Source organism: Enoplosus armatus, chromosome 4 (assembly GCF_043641665.1).
Source record: "Enoplosus armatus isolate fEnoArm2 chromosome 4, fEnoArm2.hap1, whole genome shotgun sequence".
Classification (NCBI taxonomy): Eukaryota; Metazoa; Chordata; class Actinopteri; order Centrarchiformes; family Enoplosidae; genus Enoplosus; species Enoplosus armatus.
This window is the reverse complement of record NC_092183.1, coordinates 23,009,952-23,029,412: the sequence shown is the minus strand read 5'-3', so window position 1 is coordinate 23,029,412 and position 19,461 is coordinate 23,009,952. Positions and strand designations below refer to the sequence as shown.

Genomic DNA, 19,461 nt, shown 5'->3' with positions numbered 1-19,461 from the left:
ACAAAAATCTAATTATCATCCCTACTACTGGCGGTGAAGTGTCCCACAAAGTACCAGATAAAGTCCAACAAAATATCTCGGGTAAACACAATTGTATCCCAACACTGTGCCGTGCACAGGCCGCAGGAATGTTCCAATAATAATAATATAAGGCATCTTGTTCCAATTCATACATCAGCGACTGCTAGCTCTACAGACTGGCCTATTAATGAAAACTGCAGCCCCAACAAGACCCTCAAATTTGGTTTTCTACATATCAGATCACCATCTACCAAAAAACTTACTGATGAATGGTTTGATTCTTCATCATAGCCTGGATGTGATTGGTTTATGTGAAATATGGCTGAAACCAAATGTTTTGTTACCATTAAATAATTAATGAATAATAATTCAATAATAATTAAAAAATAATTGACTATAATTCCCCACCTGATTGTACCAATGGCCATGTTGCTTGGGCTACTAAACAAGGTGGAGGTGTTGCCTTAATCTGCCAGTCTGTTTTCAGTTTAACTTCCAATCTTGATATTAGATATAATTTAATTCATTATAAATATATATTCATTCGTGCCTTTGTTTCATCCAGACTTGATCATTGTAGCGTTCTGTTGTCAGTTTTGCCACATGCTAGAACTAAAAGCCTTCAAATGGTTCAGAATGCTGCAGCTAGAATCTTAAGTAAAACCAGAACTTTTGACCATATAAGCCAATTTTAGCTTCCCTCCATTGGCTCCCTATCCATGTCCGATCAGACTTTAAGGTGCTTCTAATGACTTTGCAAATGGGCCCACCCCTTCATATCTATTTGACCTCCCTGAACCTTATATTCCATCCCGTGCTCTCCACACTCCGAATACAGGGCTTCTGTCTGTCCCCAGAGTTAAAAAGAAGTCAGCTGGCTGCAGGCCTTTTCCTATCGAGCCCCCTTCCTCTGGAATAACCTCCCTGTGGACATCAGACAGTCTGACTCTGTTGGGACTTTTAAATCCAAACTTCAAACTCATCTTTTTACCTTAACCTTCGGCTAGCTGCTTATTCTTGATTACCTTGTACCTGTTTCCGGTACCCTTCCAGCGGGTCAGTCTCAGTCTCAATGAATCTATTAAGGCTAGTACTTATAGTCTATGGAGCCACCCCTGAGAGAAATTTGGATTAACTGAATCGAATAATTGGCATAATTGATGAATTACTTTAACAGTATCATTTAAATGCTAATTTAATCAATCACTATATAATCTGTCTCAATCAATAAATTCTAGACCTTTGAAAAAATCTATAATTTTTCTGGCAGCACACTTCAGCCTCCGCAGTTTGGAGCAGATCTGATTAGCTCTATTTCTTTTGTCATCTGTCGAGTTTCATGTTAACAGAGGGTCAAAAACAGTGCATATTATATACGGTAGTACCACTTGAGTACCTGACACAATTCAACACAGCATGTCAACTCTGTAACTACATGACCAATCCAAATCTGTAAGAAATCAACATACAGTGTTTCCCAAAGACAGGCTTTACTCAGTTACGCCGTCTGGTTAGATCAACATGCAGCTGTCCATGTATATTGTAAGCCAAGTGTCATATTAGCTATCACATTGATTTGATTAAATTTGAAGGAACAGTCAGTCAGGACACTCTGACTGCCTCTGTAGATCTACAAGGATAAAGAGAATCATTTTGAAAACTATTTTGAAATTAGACCATTTGTTGGTTGTCATCTGTTTGATGTACCCCCATCCAGAGTACCACAACAAGTATATTTCAGACCTGTGGGAGACAGTGTACACAGCAGTCCTCCCTACACCACTACAAACCTCCCTGTGGGTTCAACACTACCCCTGTTGGTGAGGCTATGCATTCAGTGACTCACCGTCATTATCAGAGTCAGAGTCTGCGAGGGGGGGGATGCGGACAAGGATCTGGCGGCGGTCTCTCTGGACCACCAGCTGCAACTTCCCTCTCGACTTCTCTATCAGCTTCCCAGCATCATGCAGAGAGAGGTTCTCTGTCACTGTCCCATTGATCTGTGCACACACACACACACAGACACACAAACCGTGCACACAGTACAAACAGTCAGAGGCTGTGGGAGCTCTAACTAATACTTCATATTAGGGGCTGTGGATCTGTATATATCTTATATTTATATAATCTTGGTGTCTATGATTTTAACACACAGTATATACAGTATTGTGTTATCTGCTTTAACTCTTATGTATGGTTGTTGCCGCCTGTCTTGACCAGGAAAAACTTGACCACAATGAGGCCTCTTTGTTTGTTTTAAATCTAGAAATTTAAAATAATCATATTAATCACACTAAATAAGATAGAAGTGTGTTGTTGTGTCTTGCAAAGGTAATAATGGCTTTTGGCGTTACACATCACCTGACATCTGTGGACTTCACATTTATTCATGGATATTTGACATGTTCCAGAGAACAATGGGAAACATGTTCCAAAACTATCCAGATTTAAGACAAAGTCAGACGAAGGATTTATCGTTAATTTATAGTTTAACACTAGAATCCAACAATGAGAGCAGACGTGCAACCATGTGCCTGACAAAAAGGTTTTTAAGACAAGCTAAAATATTTTTTCTTTTAAAATGTATTTATTATCACTAAATACAAAACTATTGTTTAAATGACTGTGTGCAACACATACTAGATCAGTTGTTCTCAGTCTTTTTGGATTGTGAGCCTTTAAATCAGTGACTACTAACGACCTGTCATCATGGCCTTGGTGTGGACATGAACTGTCCAACCAGAGTGATCTTTATTCTTCAGATTGTTTCCTTTGAAATATTTTTAGATGACCCAAAGATGTGACAGTATCCAGTTTTTCACAAGGAAAATAAGCAAAAACTAGAGAAGTGAAAGAAAAAAATAAACATTTGCACTTAATCACATGAGTTCTTTGGCATTATTTTAAAGAGGAGGTATTATGCTCATTTCCAGCTCTATATCTTTATTCTGGGACACCACTAGAGTAGCTTTGCATGATTCACAGATCAAATAACTCCTTATTCATCTTACTCTGGCCATTCATGCAGCCCCTCAGTTCACCCTCTGTCTGACACAAGCCATTTTAGCTCCTGTCTCTTCAAGGCCCGCCTCCCTAAAAGCCCACTTTCTTCTGATTGGCCAGAAGATTGGCCTGATATAGATATATATCTATGGCTAAGAGGACTGCTAAATGCACAGCTAACTAGTGAATGGCAGTTACAGTTAGCAGTCGTTAACGATTACTTTAGCAACAAGTAAAGCCATCTGTCCATCAAGAAACTACCTACTACCGACCTTCTTTCCTTCACAACACAAAAAGCACTTTCTGTGAGACATACTGAACAACCTGAGTAGTAGTAAAGAGCATTCCTGAACAGAGCAGCCGAATAACTCAGAAGTACTGAGCAGGTGGATGAGCGCGTCCCTCTACTTCGTGGGCATGCTGTCACTGCTGTGCCCTGAGCAGATGACCATCTGAGGAAATCCAGGATGTATTTCGCAATACATCTCGCGAAAGTAAGACACAAAAAGTGAAGGGAGCGCTCTGAGCAGTCTGAAGACTGAGCTTTTGGCTCACAGGGATTACTTTTACTTACGTTTTCCTCATTATTTGGCAACTTTGGTAACGTTTAACAGGAATATCCAACACTGTAACACTATATATATGACAGAAAATGAGGAAAAGAATAATAGGTCCTCTTTAACCATCTAGTGATTCCTCATATGTGTTTAAGGAACCCCAGATTGGAAACCACTGTGCTAAATGACATTTCTGTGAAGGATGTGATTGTGTGACTGCACTGTGAATAAATGCGTGTGCACCTTAAGAATGATGTCTCCCTCCTGCAGGTTCCCGTCCTTGGCAGCCAGGCCTGTGCTGGTCATCTGTTTGATGAAGATCTGACTTCCCAGACGTAGACCATACTCTACAAAAACACAACATCCAACACAGCACAGTTACTGCAAACCCCTGTTGGAACTGACTGAAGATATTTTAGGTTGTGAATGCAGTTCTGTTCAGAAGATGATTTGGATGCCAGGATGTCAGATTTTCCACCAGCACATGAACACACCATGCGCACACACTGGTATACTTCAATATACAAGGCAATTCTTGGGCTGCTCCCATCCTACCTATGTATTTATATTTCACAGAAGAATAATGGACAGTACATTTTGCGGTCACAGGACTTTTAGATATTCTGCACCCTCAGGCTGGAATATATTGCAGAATATTTTAAAACTCCATGAGTTAATTTCTTTGAATGCTTTTAAATCCATTTTAAAAGACAGAATTGTTGGGGTGTCTGTGCTTAAAGTCCCTGACACAATACTACACACATCTATAACAGAAGCCTTATACAGACCATCACTATCCCTGACCAGATATCAGGCACAAGGAGAGACAATCACTTCACAACTGGCCAAAGCTAGAGTTCCAAACAACACAGTGAAAAACAAGGAAATACAGAAAACCACTCTCCACTTGGACCATTGACTCCAAGTGTCAATTTAACTCAGTAATTTCACATTTCAGAGTTATTATTATACTTTGTTTCTAAGAGGCTGCAGTTTTAACAAAGCATAATCATGAGTGTTGTGTTTCTGTGAATGTAATAAATATGAAAGACAATCATCTCAATTGTCAAAGAAAAGATGTGATTCTCATTTTCTCCACAGTCATGCAGCCCTATGGTAAAACACAACCTCTTCTCAGTTAAATGGGCAGCTATAGTAAGTAGCTGGTATGTTTTACCTTCGGTGGGTCTGTTCTTCACCAGCAGGACATTGACAGGTTTTTCCAGTGGCTCCAGCTCTTTGGAAGGTTCTGGAGATGGAGGGTTGTCATTAAGCTGGTCCCTGCTCCTATACCTCCCTCCTCTTCCTCCTCCTCCTTCTCCTCGCTCGTACTTGTCCTCCATTCGGGAGCTGTCCCCGGGGCTGCGTCCTCTGCTGTGGTACCTCTGACGGTCAGCGCTGGTTTCCAGGGCTCGTCCCCGGCTGCCGTCCCTCCTGGATCTGTCCGGGCTGGGCGAGGTTCTGTCCTGGCTTCTCCCACGGCTCCTTCCTCTCTGGTTGTAGTCCCGCCCTCCCCTGTACTCTGGGTCCAGGTATCCTTTGCTGTCAGAGGTGTGGTCCCTGCCTTCGTTACGATACCATCCGTTGTCATTGTCGGCATCGTAGTAGTGTGTGGAGGGGGTGTATTCCTGACTGTCTCCACCTGGGGAGGGGGGCTGTTTCAGATGGACCGCCATCTTACGAGGTCTCTTCACCGTCTGACAGAAAAGAAAAAACAACAATAAGCCCTTTAATTAAAAAAATAGTTTAGATCAGTGGTTCCCAACCTTTTTTGTCCTATGTACCTCCACACACCAATCAGATGATCCCCTTCATTGACACCACACAAGAAACTGGATTTAGAATTGCGTTCCATATCTATATGTAGAATACATGTGATGTTCTGTGCACAGCAGCAAATAACGACTAATGCACGTTTCAATTAGATGCAAATAAAATCAATGACTACTGTAGAAACAAGAAAGCCTTGTGTTGAAGGTTGCTATAGCAACACAAAAACATGGCATGGCCAATATCATTACACCAGAGTATAAATAACCCAAAAATAAACACACCAGATTATCAATAACCCCGATATCAATACACCAAAGTATCAATGACCCGAAAATAAACACACCAGAGTATCAATAACACCAATAGAGTTAAGATGCAGCAAAGAGAGAGGGGGGGGGGGGTAAGTAGCAGAAGAGAGCGATTCAAATTGGGAACATAGCATATCTGGACCAATCTGGCAAAAAACATCCAGTGGTTTAAGATCTAGCCACTTCTGTGCCTGTTTTAGATCCAAAGGTTGTGAGTGGGAATCCTGCCAGAGTTGAAGGTGAATAAAATGCAGACGCACACTCAGTCCTGCTGATGAGACCTCTCTCCCTCTCTCCTGTTTGTAACCGTTAGTCACCTCAAACCTTTCATTCACAATTCCAGCACAAACAAATAATACATACACGGTCCTGTTCAAGTCATTGTATAAAGTTTGGTCATGATTGGCAAAACGGGGAGTCACCTGATGATAGCCAACATCATGAAAACTGGGCAAACTCCATTGGCTAATAAAGACCATGAGATGTGGTTGAAAGCTCTGGAAAAAGCCAGTGGACCTGGAGTAAAGATTATTTTGTCACTGTATCTGCTTGTTCTATTCCTAATCACGAACAACAATTCTGAGACAACATTTTTTGTTGTTTTATGTGTACTTTTGTTCTTTTTAAAACCAGACAGACTTTATCTGTTGACCGACCTATCTATTCAATAAGGCTAAAAAACAACTCTAAAAGAAACCTAGCTTTAAACTAAATGGCTTCTATGTCTGACTCTCTCAGACAGGAGTGAGATAATAGCTGGATGTCTTGAAAGTGGTGATTCAAAGCAGCAAATCACATTTCCCTCGACATGTCAGAGCAGTGAGATTAGTCCAGTACGCACACGGGGGAGAACGGCTGCTACTTTTAGAGCTGCAGCAGCGTGAGAGGCAGCCAGGCTGAAAACCTGAGACTTAAATCCACACACACACACACACACACACACACACACACACACACACCATTCCTGTAGATGTACTGTATAGTGCTCAGCACTCTTTTCTCCCCTCGAGTGCTCACAAGGCCTAACAGGGTGCAGGGTGTAGGGCTGGTGAACCCCGAGTAATTGTTTAAAGGGCTGGTTTCTGCATGCCTTAGGGCTGAGTTCTTTTCTTTTTTTGGAAATGATCTGAGGATGTGGTGTGTAGTTTCAGAGGACATGGTGTGTAGAAGGGGCTGTTTGTAGTATGTGGTTATGATAAGGTTTTTGTCAATGTAATGTTCTTGAGTCTTAAATGTGTGTGGTGTGTGGGGGGGATCAGCTCTTTAAGTGTGTGGTACAGTGCTGTTACTAGTGCTTGGTAGACATGTTTTAATAAAAGAGATAAAAGTCAAAGTCCTCTCCAGTGCTGGCTCACCCTGCAAGATCTGAAATGTGCCCTGGATAATGTATTTATCAGACATGCAAACTGGTTTGGGCTGAAAAAGGTGAGAAGGATGTGCAAGGGTTAGCCCGGATCTTACCGTTAGTGTAAAAATGTTGCTGAATGTTGACTCCCATACTGTAAATTATTTGATTAAAAACAACTCTGAATTTTCTGATGGCTTTCAGAACTATAGTAGTGCACTACAAGAGTTACAGTTCAATATCATTGTTTTTAATTTCAAATCTGCCAACACTGCCAACTGTGTTCACTGGAACGCAGACTGGAGGTACCAGTACTGGAAATCAAATCCGACATGACTGAGGTGGTGGCTGAGAAAACCAGCAGTTGTTCATTCAACAGTGAACAGTTTGAACAGACTTTTTTTTTTTCCCCAATCACAGCACCAATTTTTTTTATGGCATGTTGAGTTACCATGACAAACTGTGAGCTGTCATGTCCCCAATCTTAGCAGTAACAGGCTTAAATGTTTATTGTCTATTTTATATATAGAGATATGTCTAATACATGTACATGCATTTATGAGTGTGACTTGACGTAAAGGTTCTGTTGCAAATGGTTCCTGACCTAACAAAAGGTGAGCATCCACAAATTTTGCCTCAACTCTCCAAAAGGACACTGTGTCTTCCTAGTATGTGGTTCATACTCACTATTTTGGCCACTTTGCCACATTTACGAAGGGACTGCACAGCAAAGGAATGAGGCACGTTGTCCATGGGGATGGAGTTGACCTGAATGACACGATCATTCTCACTGGAAAAAAGATACACACAAATAGGTAATTGTGAGAAAATAAAAATCATAAAGTAAACAATATCCCAATCCCACTAAACTTGATCACAGAAACAAATTATTTGCCCTAGATTGACTATCAGTGGAGATAATCTAGGGCATAATGAGCTAAGTACTGTACTTTCCTTCTGGACCTTCTGTACAATCACTTTACTATAAAACTATCAGCTCACGTGGACTACATTTAAAGCCATTTTTTGAGGCCTTCTTAGCAAGTTATTTTACAGAACTCTGACGGAGAGCTGTGCTAGCTAACTCAGCTGTATCCTTTACAGACATGTGACTAGTAGTGACTTAGTAGTAAGGGTCATTAGCAGGCAACTCAGTTCATTGAAGCATTTTCCATTTGAGGAAAATTTTGGTCACTATTTGACAGACTTACCAGAGTAACCCCTCTGCTGGTCCTCCCTGCAGCACGTCTGACACAATGATCGACGTCTCCCCATTCTCCACGTTGGGGTTGTCACGTCCACCTGACACAGCGATGCCAAAGCCCATCTTAGAGTCCTACACAAAAATACATTGGTTAGTAAATACAGTACATTTAAACAGACTGCTGTCATTTACTTCCCAACAGGCAGTCATGGAGGTGCTGATTGTTTGGTTTTTGAAACTGTGACGATTTTTATTGGTTTTGTTGACAAATTAAATAACTTGGATGGAAATCTCCATAGTTATTAGGATGATTTTGTGTTCATGTGCATTGCAAAATATATTACATCTGACGGTGGAGGAGGATGCTGTCCAAGCTACGGGTCATCTTGGACAATGTCTCACATGCTCTCCATGATGTGCTGGTCAGGCACAAGTGTACCTTCAGTGAGAGACTCATTCCATCTAAATGCACAACAGAGCGCCACAGGAAATCATTCCTGCCAGTGGCCATCACACTGTTCAACTCACTGTTGAGTGTCAAACACTCAAAACAAACAGAGTGATTCTGGACTTATTTCACCTCTGTCAGCAACTATAACCTCATTATTTATTCTCTATTTATAAAAAAACAGTGCAATACATATTTACCAGTGCAATACAGTATATGTATGTATATACAACATATACACAAGTGCAATACATATATATGCATACATATACATCGTTATTGTATATAATGTTTATTTTTCATATAAGTATTGTAAATGTATATACTGTATTTCTATATTTTTTATATCTTTCATTTTTACAGACTTCTCATTCCTAACTCTATGCTACTTTTCTATTCTTGAATGGGAGCACCTGGAACGTGTCTAATTTCCCCCCGGGGATCAATAAAGTATTTCTGATTCTGATTCTGATGTCAACCCTGTCTCCTTAATTATTAATTAATCTCCCTAAATCTCTCTAAACAGTTTTACTTTGCACACTTTGGAAGACACATGATTGCGGATGGGGTTATGCTCACTGGCAATGTTTTTTTTCCATTCCATTCCATATACACACACATGCACAGAAGTCTTAGGGAGGTGGTTGATGGTTAGTATAAAGAGCACTGCGTGTGTCCTGCGTCTCACATGAGCCTAGGTTTAGGATACTATAAACTTTGCTTAAGGTTGGAATAAGGAATCACGGGTAAAATATTGAAAGAGTAAACACTTCATGTTTCAAGTCAGCTTTGAGTTGCCTAAAAATAGCCATAAAAAGCCTCCAGTTTGTAGGAAACCTAATGAAATACATTGTCAGAGAACATTTGGCAGAGGCGTTCAGTATATTAATAAAGAAATGTAATTTCATTTCTTTCTAAATGTTATGTTTGTTGTACAAGAAGATAATTTCTAGAGTTGCTGGTATGAATGTGAGTAGTGGAGCAGCCCAAAGGCAGGTTAAAGAGGACCTATTATGCTCTTTTCCAGCTCTATCTATCTTTATTTTGGGACACCACTAGAGTAGCTTTGCATGATTCACATATCAAATAAGTCCTTACTCATCTTATTCTGGCCCTTCATGCAGCCCCTCAGTTAACCCATTGTCTGACACAAGCCGTTTGAGCTCCTGTCTCTTCAAGGCCCACCTCCCTAAAAGCCCACTTTCTTCTGATTGGCCAGCTCCCTGCAACCCACAAGGGGCAGGGAGAAGCCTGTGTTCTCTGCGCACAGCCCGCACCGCTTCATACTCAAGCTGCTGTGGTCGACTGCATGACAGCAACAGTAACTTAACTTGGAAAATATATAGAGAGATATGAGGCACTGAATTTGATGAACGTACTGTTTATCAGACCACAAATGAGACAAGAAGTAGGTTGGAAAAATGATAGATGCGTGATGAGTGTTTCTGGGGACTGGGCCTCACTGATTACTGTACAAAAACACACAACTTTATTCACTGATTTTGGTGAAACTCGATCATTTTATAGAGAAAATGTTTTCTTCCTCTGATGTCCTCCGACTGCTCTGCCTCAACTCTCTGTGATTTACGGAGTTTCCTGATGGACAGAAAGCTTAATAAAGTAACCGCTAACTGTAACTGCCGTTAGCTCAGTTCGCTCTGAGCACCAGGGGAGTGTTGGTGTTTACACCACCAGCACAGGAGCTTTGGACCGCTGGGAGGAGGAGGTTTTCAGGCCCGGGCTCCAAGAGTTAGAGTTAGAGTCAGCAAACTAAGAGGATAGATATAGATATATGTCTTCTTCTACGTGGGCGTGCTGTCACTGCTGTGCCCTGAGCAGATGACCATCTGAGGAAATCCGGGATGTATTACATAATAGGTCTCACGGAAGTAGACACGAAAAGCGAACGGAGCATTCTGAGTAGCTTTTGGGTCACAGGGATTACTTTTGCATACGTTTTCCTCATTATTTGGCAACTTTGGTAACGTTTGATAGGAAAATCCAACACTGTAACACTATGCATATGACAGAAAATAAGGAAACGCATAATAGGTCCTCTTTAACTAATGTCAAAGCAGGTCTATGGTTAGAACAATGTTCATCTGCACTAGACAAATTTGGCTAAGAAGAGATAATGGTCATTCATTCCATCGTCTATGGTCTGTAATTGCAGAGTAAAAACTAGCTTGAATGTTTCATTTTGATGTGATGTGATGTTTTGCATTTTATTGATTGAGATGTATATTTAATCTCCCTGTTGATCCAGACTGTTTTGAGGCCTCGAGTTTGGTGTTTTGGCCGTCGCTATCTTGGTTTTTTGGAACCATATTTGAACGAGAAGGTGGAGCTGGGGATCTGAGAACCCGAGGACACTTCCTGCAACCTGGCTGCACCTGGCTCCTGGCTAGCTGCTAACAAACTTTGCTTATAAATGTACTTACTGGAAAAAATTAACAGCTGACTCCTTGAAGTGTCTTTAAGTCCAACCAAACGCCTCTATCCACAAGGTAGCCACGTCCTAAAGCATGCCCTGCTTTATGGTCTATTTTACTCTAAATGGGACAATAATTTACAAAATGAACATCATGCTGTAACTAGCGATTGAGACCATAAACTGATTAGGAAAATATTTACTGAGGTAATAAATCAAGTGAGAAGTAGGGTCATTTTCTCATAGACATATATTGAACTTCTCTTTGCAACCCGTGGAATCGCCCCCTGCTGGCCATTAGAAAGAATGCAGGTTTATGGCACTTAAGCATTGGCTTCACTTTTCAGACCCAGACGTTGGTGCTTGGTAGCCACACACCTTATTCTAGCTATTTATAAGATTATCAACTGACAGAAGGGAGTCTGGGGGGCATTGTGTATAAACTGATTTTATGATGCTGTAATCTGCCTTTAGTGTCTGCCATGCAGCTCTTAGCCAGAGATTCTGTAGACAGAGTAATGGTGATAATACTGTAACCATTCTGTCAAGTGCCTCTTTTTAAACAAAATGTTTTTGATATCATTCCAATTATCATTTGCCTAACCGTATAAGCCCAAGAACAAGGAGAATCCATAGAAAGTCCAAAAAATAATAATTCTGGGGTGAATTTGTCCTCATAGTAGGGTTTTTATCATAACAGAAGAGGTTATTCACCCCACAACATGTAGTATCTCCAAACTTTTTTTCCACTCATGTAGAGATACAGTAGAGAGATTACCAGGAAGAAAATATGTCACTTTTAAAGTCTTTCACCTAAGTAAAGTTTGTAAACAACAAAAGTAATGTACCACATCCACCCTAACTCCTGTTATGGCCACTACAGCCTGTTTTCTAAAGTTCTGGGGTACGACCGTTCCATTTTAGCACACACAGCTGTGGATTCAGATGTTTTCGATCACAGCAATCAGACCAGCCATATGCACGACAAGGGAAGTCACAAAAGGAAAAGTATTTTCCCTTTCACTTGAAGATGTTTCCTTTCCTCCCTGAATGATGTTTCTCCCCCATAAGAATAGTGTGTTACTCTCCATATTGGCAGAATCAAATGCGCATTGTGCCAGTGCCCTGTATCTACAGCAGAGGCTACTGTTTAAACACATTCTCCCCTTTAAGATTAATTGTTAGGGTTAAGCATATATCGTCAGCATGTTATTCAATTTTTATATAATTTTAAGCACTAAGAATGGCACAGTGTTGCTGAAACATCTACAAATGCAATACAATGTACAGTGCATAGTCACTCTGATTCTCCTGCTTTTTAGTAGGTATACTTCATGTTCAAGCAGCAGGGAGTTTCCTCTAGCATACACCATTGTTAATACCAGGGTCCAAGAACTGAAGATTCATACACAGCAGACTGACAGGTGTGGTGATAAATAAAATTATTTCTATCAAAAAAGTAATTAAGATTTTAATGCTATATGATATTCAAGAACTGAATTTCTGCTTTGTCAGGATTAAGCTGTCTGATGTCAGGGGATTGATAAATGCAGAAGTTGGTCCCCAAATGCTCCAGATTGATGAATAGATTTGTTTTAACCACATAGTCAGTGAATGAACTCACCCGCTGCAGAGTGACTGTGTACTGCTCCCAGACCATCTCTTCCATTCCTGAGCTCTGTAGAGAACACACACACACAACAGTTAGCGTTAGCAACACCAGCGACAGACTGGATTCAGCAGCATGAGGCTTCTGTGAATAAAGTAAATAATAACAATAAAATTCAAAGATTCATCCAATAATCTCCAAACTTTTTACAACTTTTCACAGTTGACTTCTCTCCATAAATTATTATGTACACAGTACATGGGTGATATGACAACATACACCGTGAGACTCATTTTATAAATGTTTATTCATTTATAAATAAATGAGTTTCTACCAGAGATTCTGCAATACCTTATACACTATCCATTAGGAGTGGGAATCACCAGAGGGCCCATGATAAGATATTATCGTGATACTCAAGTCAATTTTTGATGATATTTTCAACATTTTACTATTTGCTGAGTATTGTGATAACATAGCATTTGGTGCAATGCATGTATTGTGCATTGTCCCTGCTAAATAAACAATAAATAAATGCCCAGCCAAGTGAAATCCAACAGCCATCCACTTAACATTGTCTATGGGAAAAATTAATTAGCATGTGTAATTGTTACGTTGCGTACATTGCCAATAACCTGCATGAAAAGAAGTGTCCAGTGTCTTGCTCAAGAACACTTCGACATGGACAGGAGGAGCTGGGGCCGGTATGTAGAAACATATAGATCTCTGAGGACATACAAGAGGAAAAGAGACTAATCCAGATTAACACACACACACCAGAGGAAAAGGGCATGTGAGGGTGTGGGAACTGACCTCTGTGAAAGAACAGTCAGTATCACGTCAATAACAGCAGCACGGCAACCTGCATGTTGTCCTGTCTATCTCTCTGCTGGCTGGTGTATAATTATAATTGGACAACTATTCCAGTAGACATCTGCCCTCATCCCTTTCCACCTCATTGCTCGCTCTCTCTCTCTCTCTCTCTCTCTCTCTCTCTCTCTCTCTCTCTCTCTCTCTCTCTCTCTCTCTCTCTCTCTCTCTCTCTCTCTCTCTCTCTCTCTCTCTCTCTCTCTCTCTCTCTCTCTCTCTCTCTCTCTCTCTCTCTCACACACACGCACACGCACGCACGCACACACACTCACACACAAACACACACACCAAATAAGTGATGTGTGCGCTAAGCCCTGATGACACCAATGGAGGCAGGCTCTGCTCTACTTCAGCTGCTAACAAGAGCCGTAAGCGAGCGACAATAGAAAAGAACAGAGAGGAAAACTGAGCTTTCAACCAGAGAGGGCAGCGACACACTGCTTTGCACCCTGCTGCTAAATTACTATTTAAACAAAGTATTTTCTAATGCATAACTGGTCGAGATGTGTGTAAGGAAATCACATGAAAGAAAAAAGTTCAGTCCTGTCAGCACTGAGTTTAATAGAGCAGTACAGCAATTCAGTCATGGACCTTCTTCAAGATTCTGGGATGGCTCATCGCTGATGAAGTCAGTGCCTTATTGACTAAGTTTGTCAGTGTAAGAATCTGGTATTATCACATTATTACAGCTGCTCAGTTAGACACTGTTGAAAACGGAATGAAAAAAAAACACCCTCAAATAGAATTCACGTGTTACTTCTGTAATACTGCACAGCATGGTATTCATGAGTGAGCTGAACAGATCTCCCCTCAAGCTGAACAGCAGAGACACCCAATAGACCATGATACATGGAGGCATTTTCTGACTGACAGCTGGAGGTCCCTCATTCTAATTAAACCACACAGAGTCAGTCACTAACTGACTAGTCTAATGAGGAGAGGGACAGGGCCTCACAAGTAAGATCATTTAGCCAAGATCAGCATCTGCATGTGGGCAGGTGTGGATTTACACATCTAAGCATCGTCCCAAGGTTCACACATCATCTTATATTTTGGCAAATCAGTCTGGGCTGTTTAGAGGTTCTCATTTGTTTGCCACCTGAATGTGGCTGTCACACGGCAACAAGTCGACTAACTACGTTGTTTGTACAGAACACCTAGAAGCGCTTTCTGATCTGGTGCCCCTATTAGCAGGACCACATCATTTGTATGTACCTTCTAAACGATGTCACAACACTATTACTCCACTCTGCCATAGCGGTGCTGAATTCCATAGCTTGCAGAACACAGGTTGTGTTTCAGTTAACTGTCATGTTGTTTTATGTAAATGTCTCTTTGTTCTGGAGGCTCACATAAGGAACACTCTGTGGAAACAATGAAGTCTATCTGTCTATCTTACTATGTTGGAGTGAGGGACTTTTATATATAAATGAACATCTGTTACATTCAAGCTGCCAAACGACTTTACACAATGCTGATTAAGCCTATTGCCGTCAGGTAAATTTCTCTGTATTTCTGTATATTCAGTAAGTTTTTAAATCTGATGTCTGTGACCGCTTTCCCGTGCTGGTGTACCAGTAGTGATGCTTGGCACCAGAAATGATTGGTTTGTCAGAAATTAATGGGAGAGAAACTGTAACGGAGTGGGCTACCGCCATGGCTACAGCAGAGCCATGTAGAGACGCATCAAGGAAGTTCAAAATGCTTGATCATCACGTGATTCACTTAGACTTCAGATAGTTCCAGGAAATTCTTGCAATTAGAATGTGTAAATATAATGCATCCATGGTAAATACTGAGAGACAGAAATGCGATGTTTGGTTTAATTAGAGAACGGAGTTGACGCAACTCTAACTTTACATGGCTCTGGGCTACGGAAAACCTTTAAGCATACGCCAGAAGGGGGAGAGAAAAGTTCTGCACTCCAGCTTTAAGGTTAGTAGACCTTCTTTGTCATGGTTACAACAATACATGTGGCTAAGGTTATGGAACTATTGTGGTCTTCTGACTCTCGGTAAGAAATGAACAGCTGTCTCTGGTGATTTGGTGACCCATCCATCCAGCGAGACCTCCTCCTCCCACGTGGACTGTAATTGTGGACTCACGTGCCCTCTATTACCCCCACCTGATCTATTTATTCCTTTGCTCCTGTCATAATTCCTACAGCCACTAGAGGTCTTTGTCACTTGAATGTAAGGAGTAAACACATGTTCCGGGGCAATTACTGAAATGACTAATGCTGTTGTTCTCCACAGACATAATATTCCACACACACACACACGTACGAGCAGCACGGACTTCTTGGTTAGAATGGGCCATATGAGAAACAACATATATCAAAGCACTTGTACATGTATGCTACTGACATTACAAATGTATGTATTTCATTCTCTTCTACAGACAAACACACACAGCTCCCCACCTCCCCCTCTGTGTCAGTCCCCTCAGCTTCACTGTCTCTCTCTCTTTTCAACTAATTTGATTAATTCTAGAGGCAAATGTACAGAACTTTATACTAGTGTGATGAAGTGCAGTCATTTTAGTGAAAAATTACAATCACCGAAATTCAATCAATCAAAAATGATTTGCAACGAGTATTGTGATAATTACACCGAAGAAGAGCAAGAAAAGAAAGTTTACTTGATTTTGTTTTTGAGACAGATTTCACTGATAATTACACATTATTTCAACATTGCATCTTCTTTGATAAAACTCTCACTTAGCACAAGGGTTTATTGCACAGTTTCAGACTAAATCTAATCAAATGTAACTTTATTACCCAAAACAAAGAGGTTCAGCGGTTGGAGGTGCAACAAAAGACACAAAAACAACACACAATGTAAAAGAACAGAGACATTCATTAATTAATCATCAGGAATAATGCCAGAAAGCTGTGCATTGTCATCTCAAGGTGCTGCGGCCTGTACAGTATCTTTGCACACACACACAATCGCAATCCCTAGATATTTAAAGGTTGAGAGTCTTTCAACTGATTCACCATCAAGCAATAAATATGAAAGGACATATTACATATTATAACTAAGCATCAACAGCTGTAAGCATTACACATATGTATGAAATATCAAAATGCCAGCTACAACATAGGTATATAGTAAACTTAATTTTCTGTCACTTGAACCGCTAAGCAATATTATTAGCAAATCAGCATAACGTTGCCTAGCGAAAGTAATCACATGACCTTTCCTTCTCCAAAGTAAAGTCAGAGAGAAGACTTTTAATCGCATTATTCTAGTGTGCACTGAGTTTAGGATCAATTCCAGAACCAGCCTTTGGAGACAACATGTGAAACTCTGCATTAAACAGCCATAAAACTATACTCTTTAAATTCACCATGTTACGTCTTTTACTATCTAATAAATCTCAAGAAGCAGACACCCTGAGGACATAACACAGCACACTATGCTCTCTACTATCTGTCCATTCATCCAGACATCCATGCATGTCCCACCAATCTGAGCAGACAGGAGTTCCCAGCAGGTGCGTAGAGGACCACCAGGCTGCCTTTCAGCTGTTCAGTGTCCAGCCCCCTCAGCTGGATCCTGGCCCCCCCACCAATCCCGCTGCCTCCCCCTTCCCAGCAGCCATCTGAGTCCCCAATCTTGCCCGTCTCAGCCTGCCTGCACGGACGCCCGCTGGGGTAGCCGGCGCAGCAGCCGGTTGGCAGCCACTCCAAAGTCATGACTAGCAGAGGAGCTTCCTCAGTGCTCCTGTGAGTGGAGCAGCCACGGTCCCCCTGCCCTGTCAAACCCACAGCCCTGACTAGCAAAATCCTGCTTCAGCATGGTCTGGCCCAGTTTGGATAGTTTAGCATCACAACCAAAGTAGGCTTCCAACAGGAGCGAGCGCTTAACCTTCCTGCCACATGTCCTACCTCCAATCTGGATAAGCTTGAGCACTGGCGGATTAGCCTAGCACCAGGAGGGAGGAGAGACTAAAAATAACAGCAGACTCACAGCGCCTCCTCCACCTCCTCCTGCTCCCGTCCCGCGGAGAGTCCTGAGCGTTCGCATTGCTCTCCTCCACTTCCTGCGCAGGCCGGATGACATGGCCAGGTAGTAGCGGGGTCCACAAGCGCCAGAACTGCCCAACAGAGTGCTCCGCCTGTCCTCCCTCCTCCCTCGGTCTGTTACTCTGCACAATGTCCTGCTGCTTTTCCTCTGCCTCTCTCACTCTCTGCCTCTCTCTCTCTCACTTACTCAAACACACACATTTGTTATACCATACTTGTGAGGACTGTCTCCTAACTATATTCACTCCCTTAAGAATCACAGTCAACATCCTCAACAAAACCCTTGAAAGAGGAAAAGATGGCATCAGTCCTATTTGTGTATTACAACAGTTTTGAAATGTCAAATGTTAAAGCTCCTCTAACCAATATTTTTATATCAAAGCCAAACTATGTCGCTTTTAAGTATATTCTTTCTCATAAAAAAACTATAGTTGTGTAACTCAACCAGGGTTAGAGTTAGCATTACAAGTAGTACGAGTAGATAAGGGTAAGATTAGCAGAAGGTCAGTAGGCCAACAAGATAAAAATCTGATGAAGCCACTGTACACTACCTGCTCAGCACCAAACAGCAGACAGATGCAGTTAGAGCTAAAAGAGAGAGAATACTGGACTTACAGTCATCGGTTGGACATGACTCTAAATCAGTGCTAATGTTGCTCTGTGTCTGTTGGCAACCGTTTTCTCTCACTCATTCACCTTTACAAGTGTATACAACTTTATATACATATATACTATATGTACCATTGACCACACCAATATATCAGTCATGCTCTAGCAGTGAGCGGTGTACCCTTCATCTAGCAAGGTGGAAAGTAAGGGTGTGGGCTTCCATGTCTGAGACCAGAGTTTGCGTTCTGTCACAAACCAACAATTAATGTTGCCTTTCAAACTGTAACCACGATTGTTCCCTGACCAGAGGTGTTTCAGTAGCCTAACCTGCCAATCATATTGTAGATGCTATGCAAATATATTGAGGAAATAAATCATATAAAAAGGTCTGGCACTGAATGTTTCCAATTTATCAATATCAATGTTTAGTCTTGTGACAAGGTTGGAACAGTAACATGATTATACCTATTGTATGCTTTTTAAAATGGTCCACGGCTAAGATGTGCAAAAGCAGTGGTATGGCTCTTTAAGCTCTGTTCACATAGCATGACTGATTGGAGTTGGCAAGGCTTATTGGTGCTGTAGTAAATGTAGGAAAATAAGTACAAGTTGGAAAGATGTGAAAATTCCTGAAGTTTACATATTCACTGTGGCAGTTGCTTAAAGGCACCCGACCTGAAGTATGCTGTAGTCTGTTCCTGTCCTGTTTGGAGGCCAATCCAAACCAGACAGTGATGGATGTACAGAGGACAGACTGGATGATTGCAGGTTAGAACTGGACCGCAGCCCCTGAGGCAGGTTGAACTACATCCCCTGTCCGCCTGTTTTTTTTGGATGATTGTGTTGATGTTGGACGCCCACTTTAGGTCCTGGGAGATTGTGAATCCCAGAAACCTGAAGGCTTCCTGTGTTGTTGAGTATGGTGATGAGGGACAGTATTGGGGGGCTCTTCCTGAAGTCCACAGCGTCATCAGAGGGCGAGCTGTTCTGCAACCTCCCATCTGTATGCAGACTCATTGACCATTGAATCAATGTGCGTTGTGTTGTGTGTATGCAACCCGTATACAACAATGCCCTACATTTATTAACAATAGAGACATCAATAACATCACTACATGTACACTGTTGTTTTTAATGCCTTTAAAACGATTTTCTCTCGCGGCTCTGGCCATTCAGTGGGTTGTGTTACTGGCACTGTCCTGCACTCTTAACTATCACAGATGGTCAAATGCTGCTGGAGTTCCTTATATACC

The 19,461-nt window shown here is 41.4% G+C and overlaps 1 protein-coding gene across 2 annotated transcripts in view; it reads right to left on the bottom strand.

The window, feature by feature from the left end:
• The window catches only part of tjp2b (tight junction protein 2b (zona occludens 2)), a 51,395-nt gene extending 33,693 nt beyond the window's left edge, over positions 1-17,702 (bottom strand). Inside the window, exons 1-7 of one of the 2 annotated variants that reach the window (XM_070903647.1) lie at positions 17,544-17,702; positions 12,715-12,768; positions 8,219-8,343; positions 7,695-7,797; positions 4,759-5,278; positions 3,825-3,928; positions 1,868-2,021 (exon numbers count right to left, since the gene is read on the bottom strand). In XM_070903647.1, coding sequence (XP_070759748.1) covers positions 1,868-2,021; positions 3,825-3,928; positions 4,759-5,278; positions 7,695-7,797; positions 8,219-8,343; positions 12,715-12,768; positions 17,544-17,636 — 1,153 coding nt within the window. In that variant the 5' untranslated portion in view covers positions 17,637-17,702. The remainder of the gene's footprint in view (positions 1-1,867; positions 2,022-3,824; positions 3,929-4,758; positions 5,279-7,694; positions 7,798-8,218; positions 8,344-12,714; positions 12,769-17,543) is intronic. The other variant, XM_070903648.1, reaches the window with a different exon arrangement.
• Positions 17,703-19,461: the final 1,759 nt, after the last annotated feature.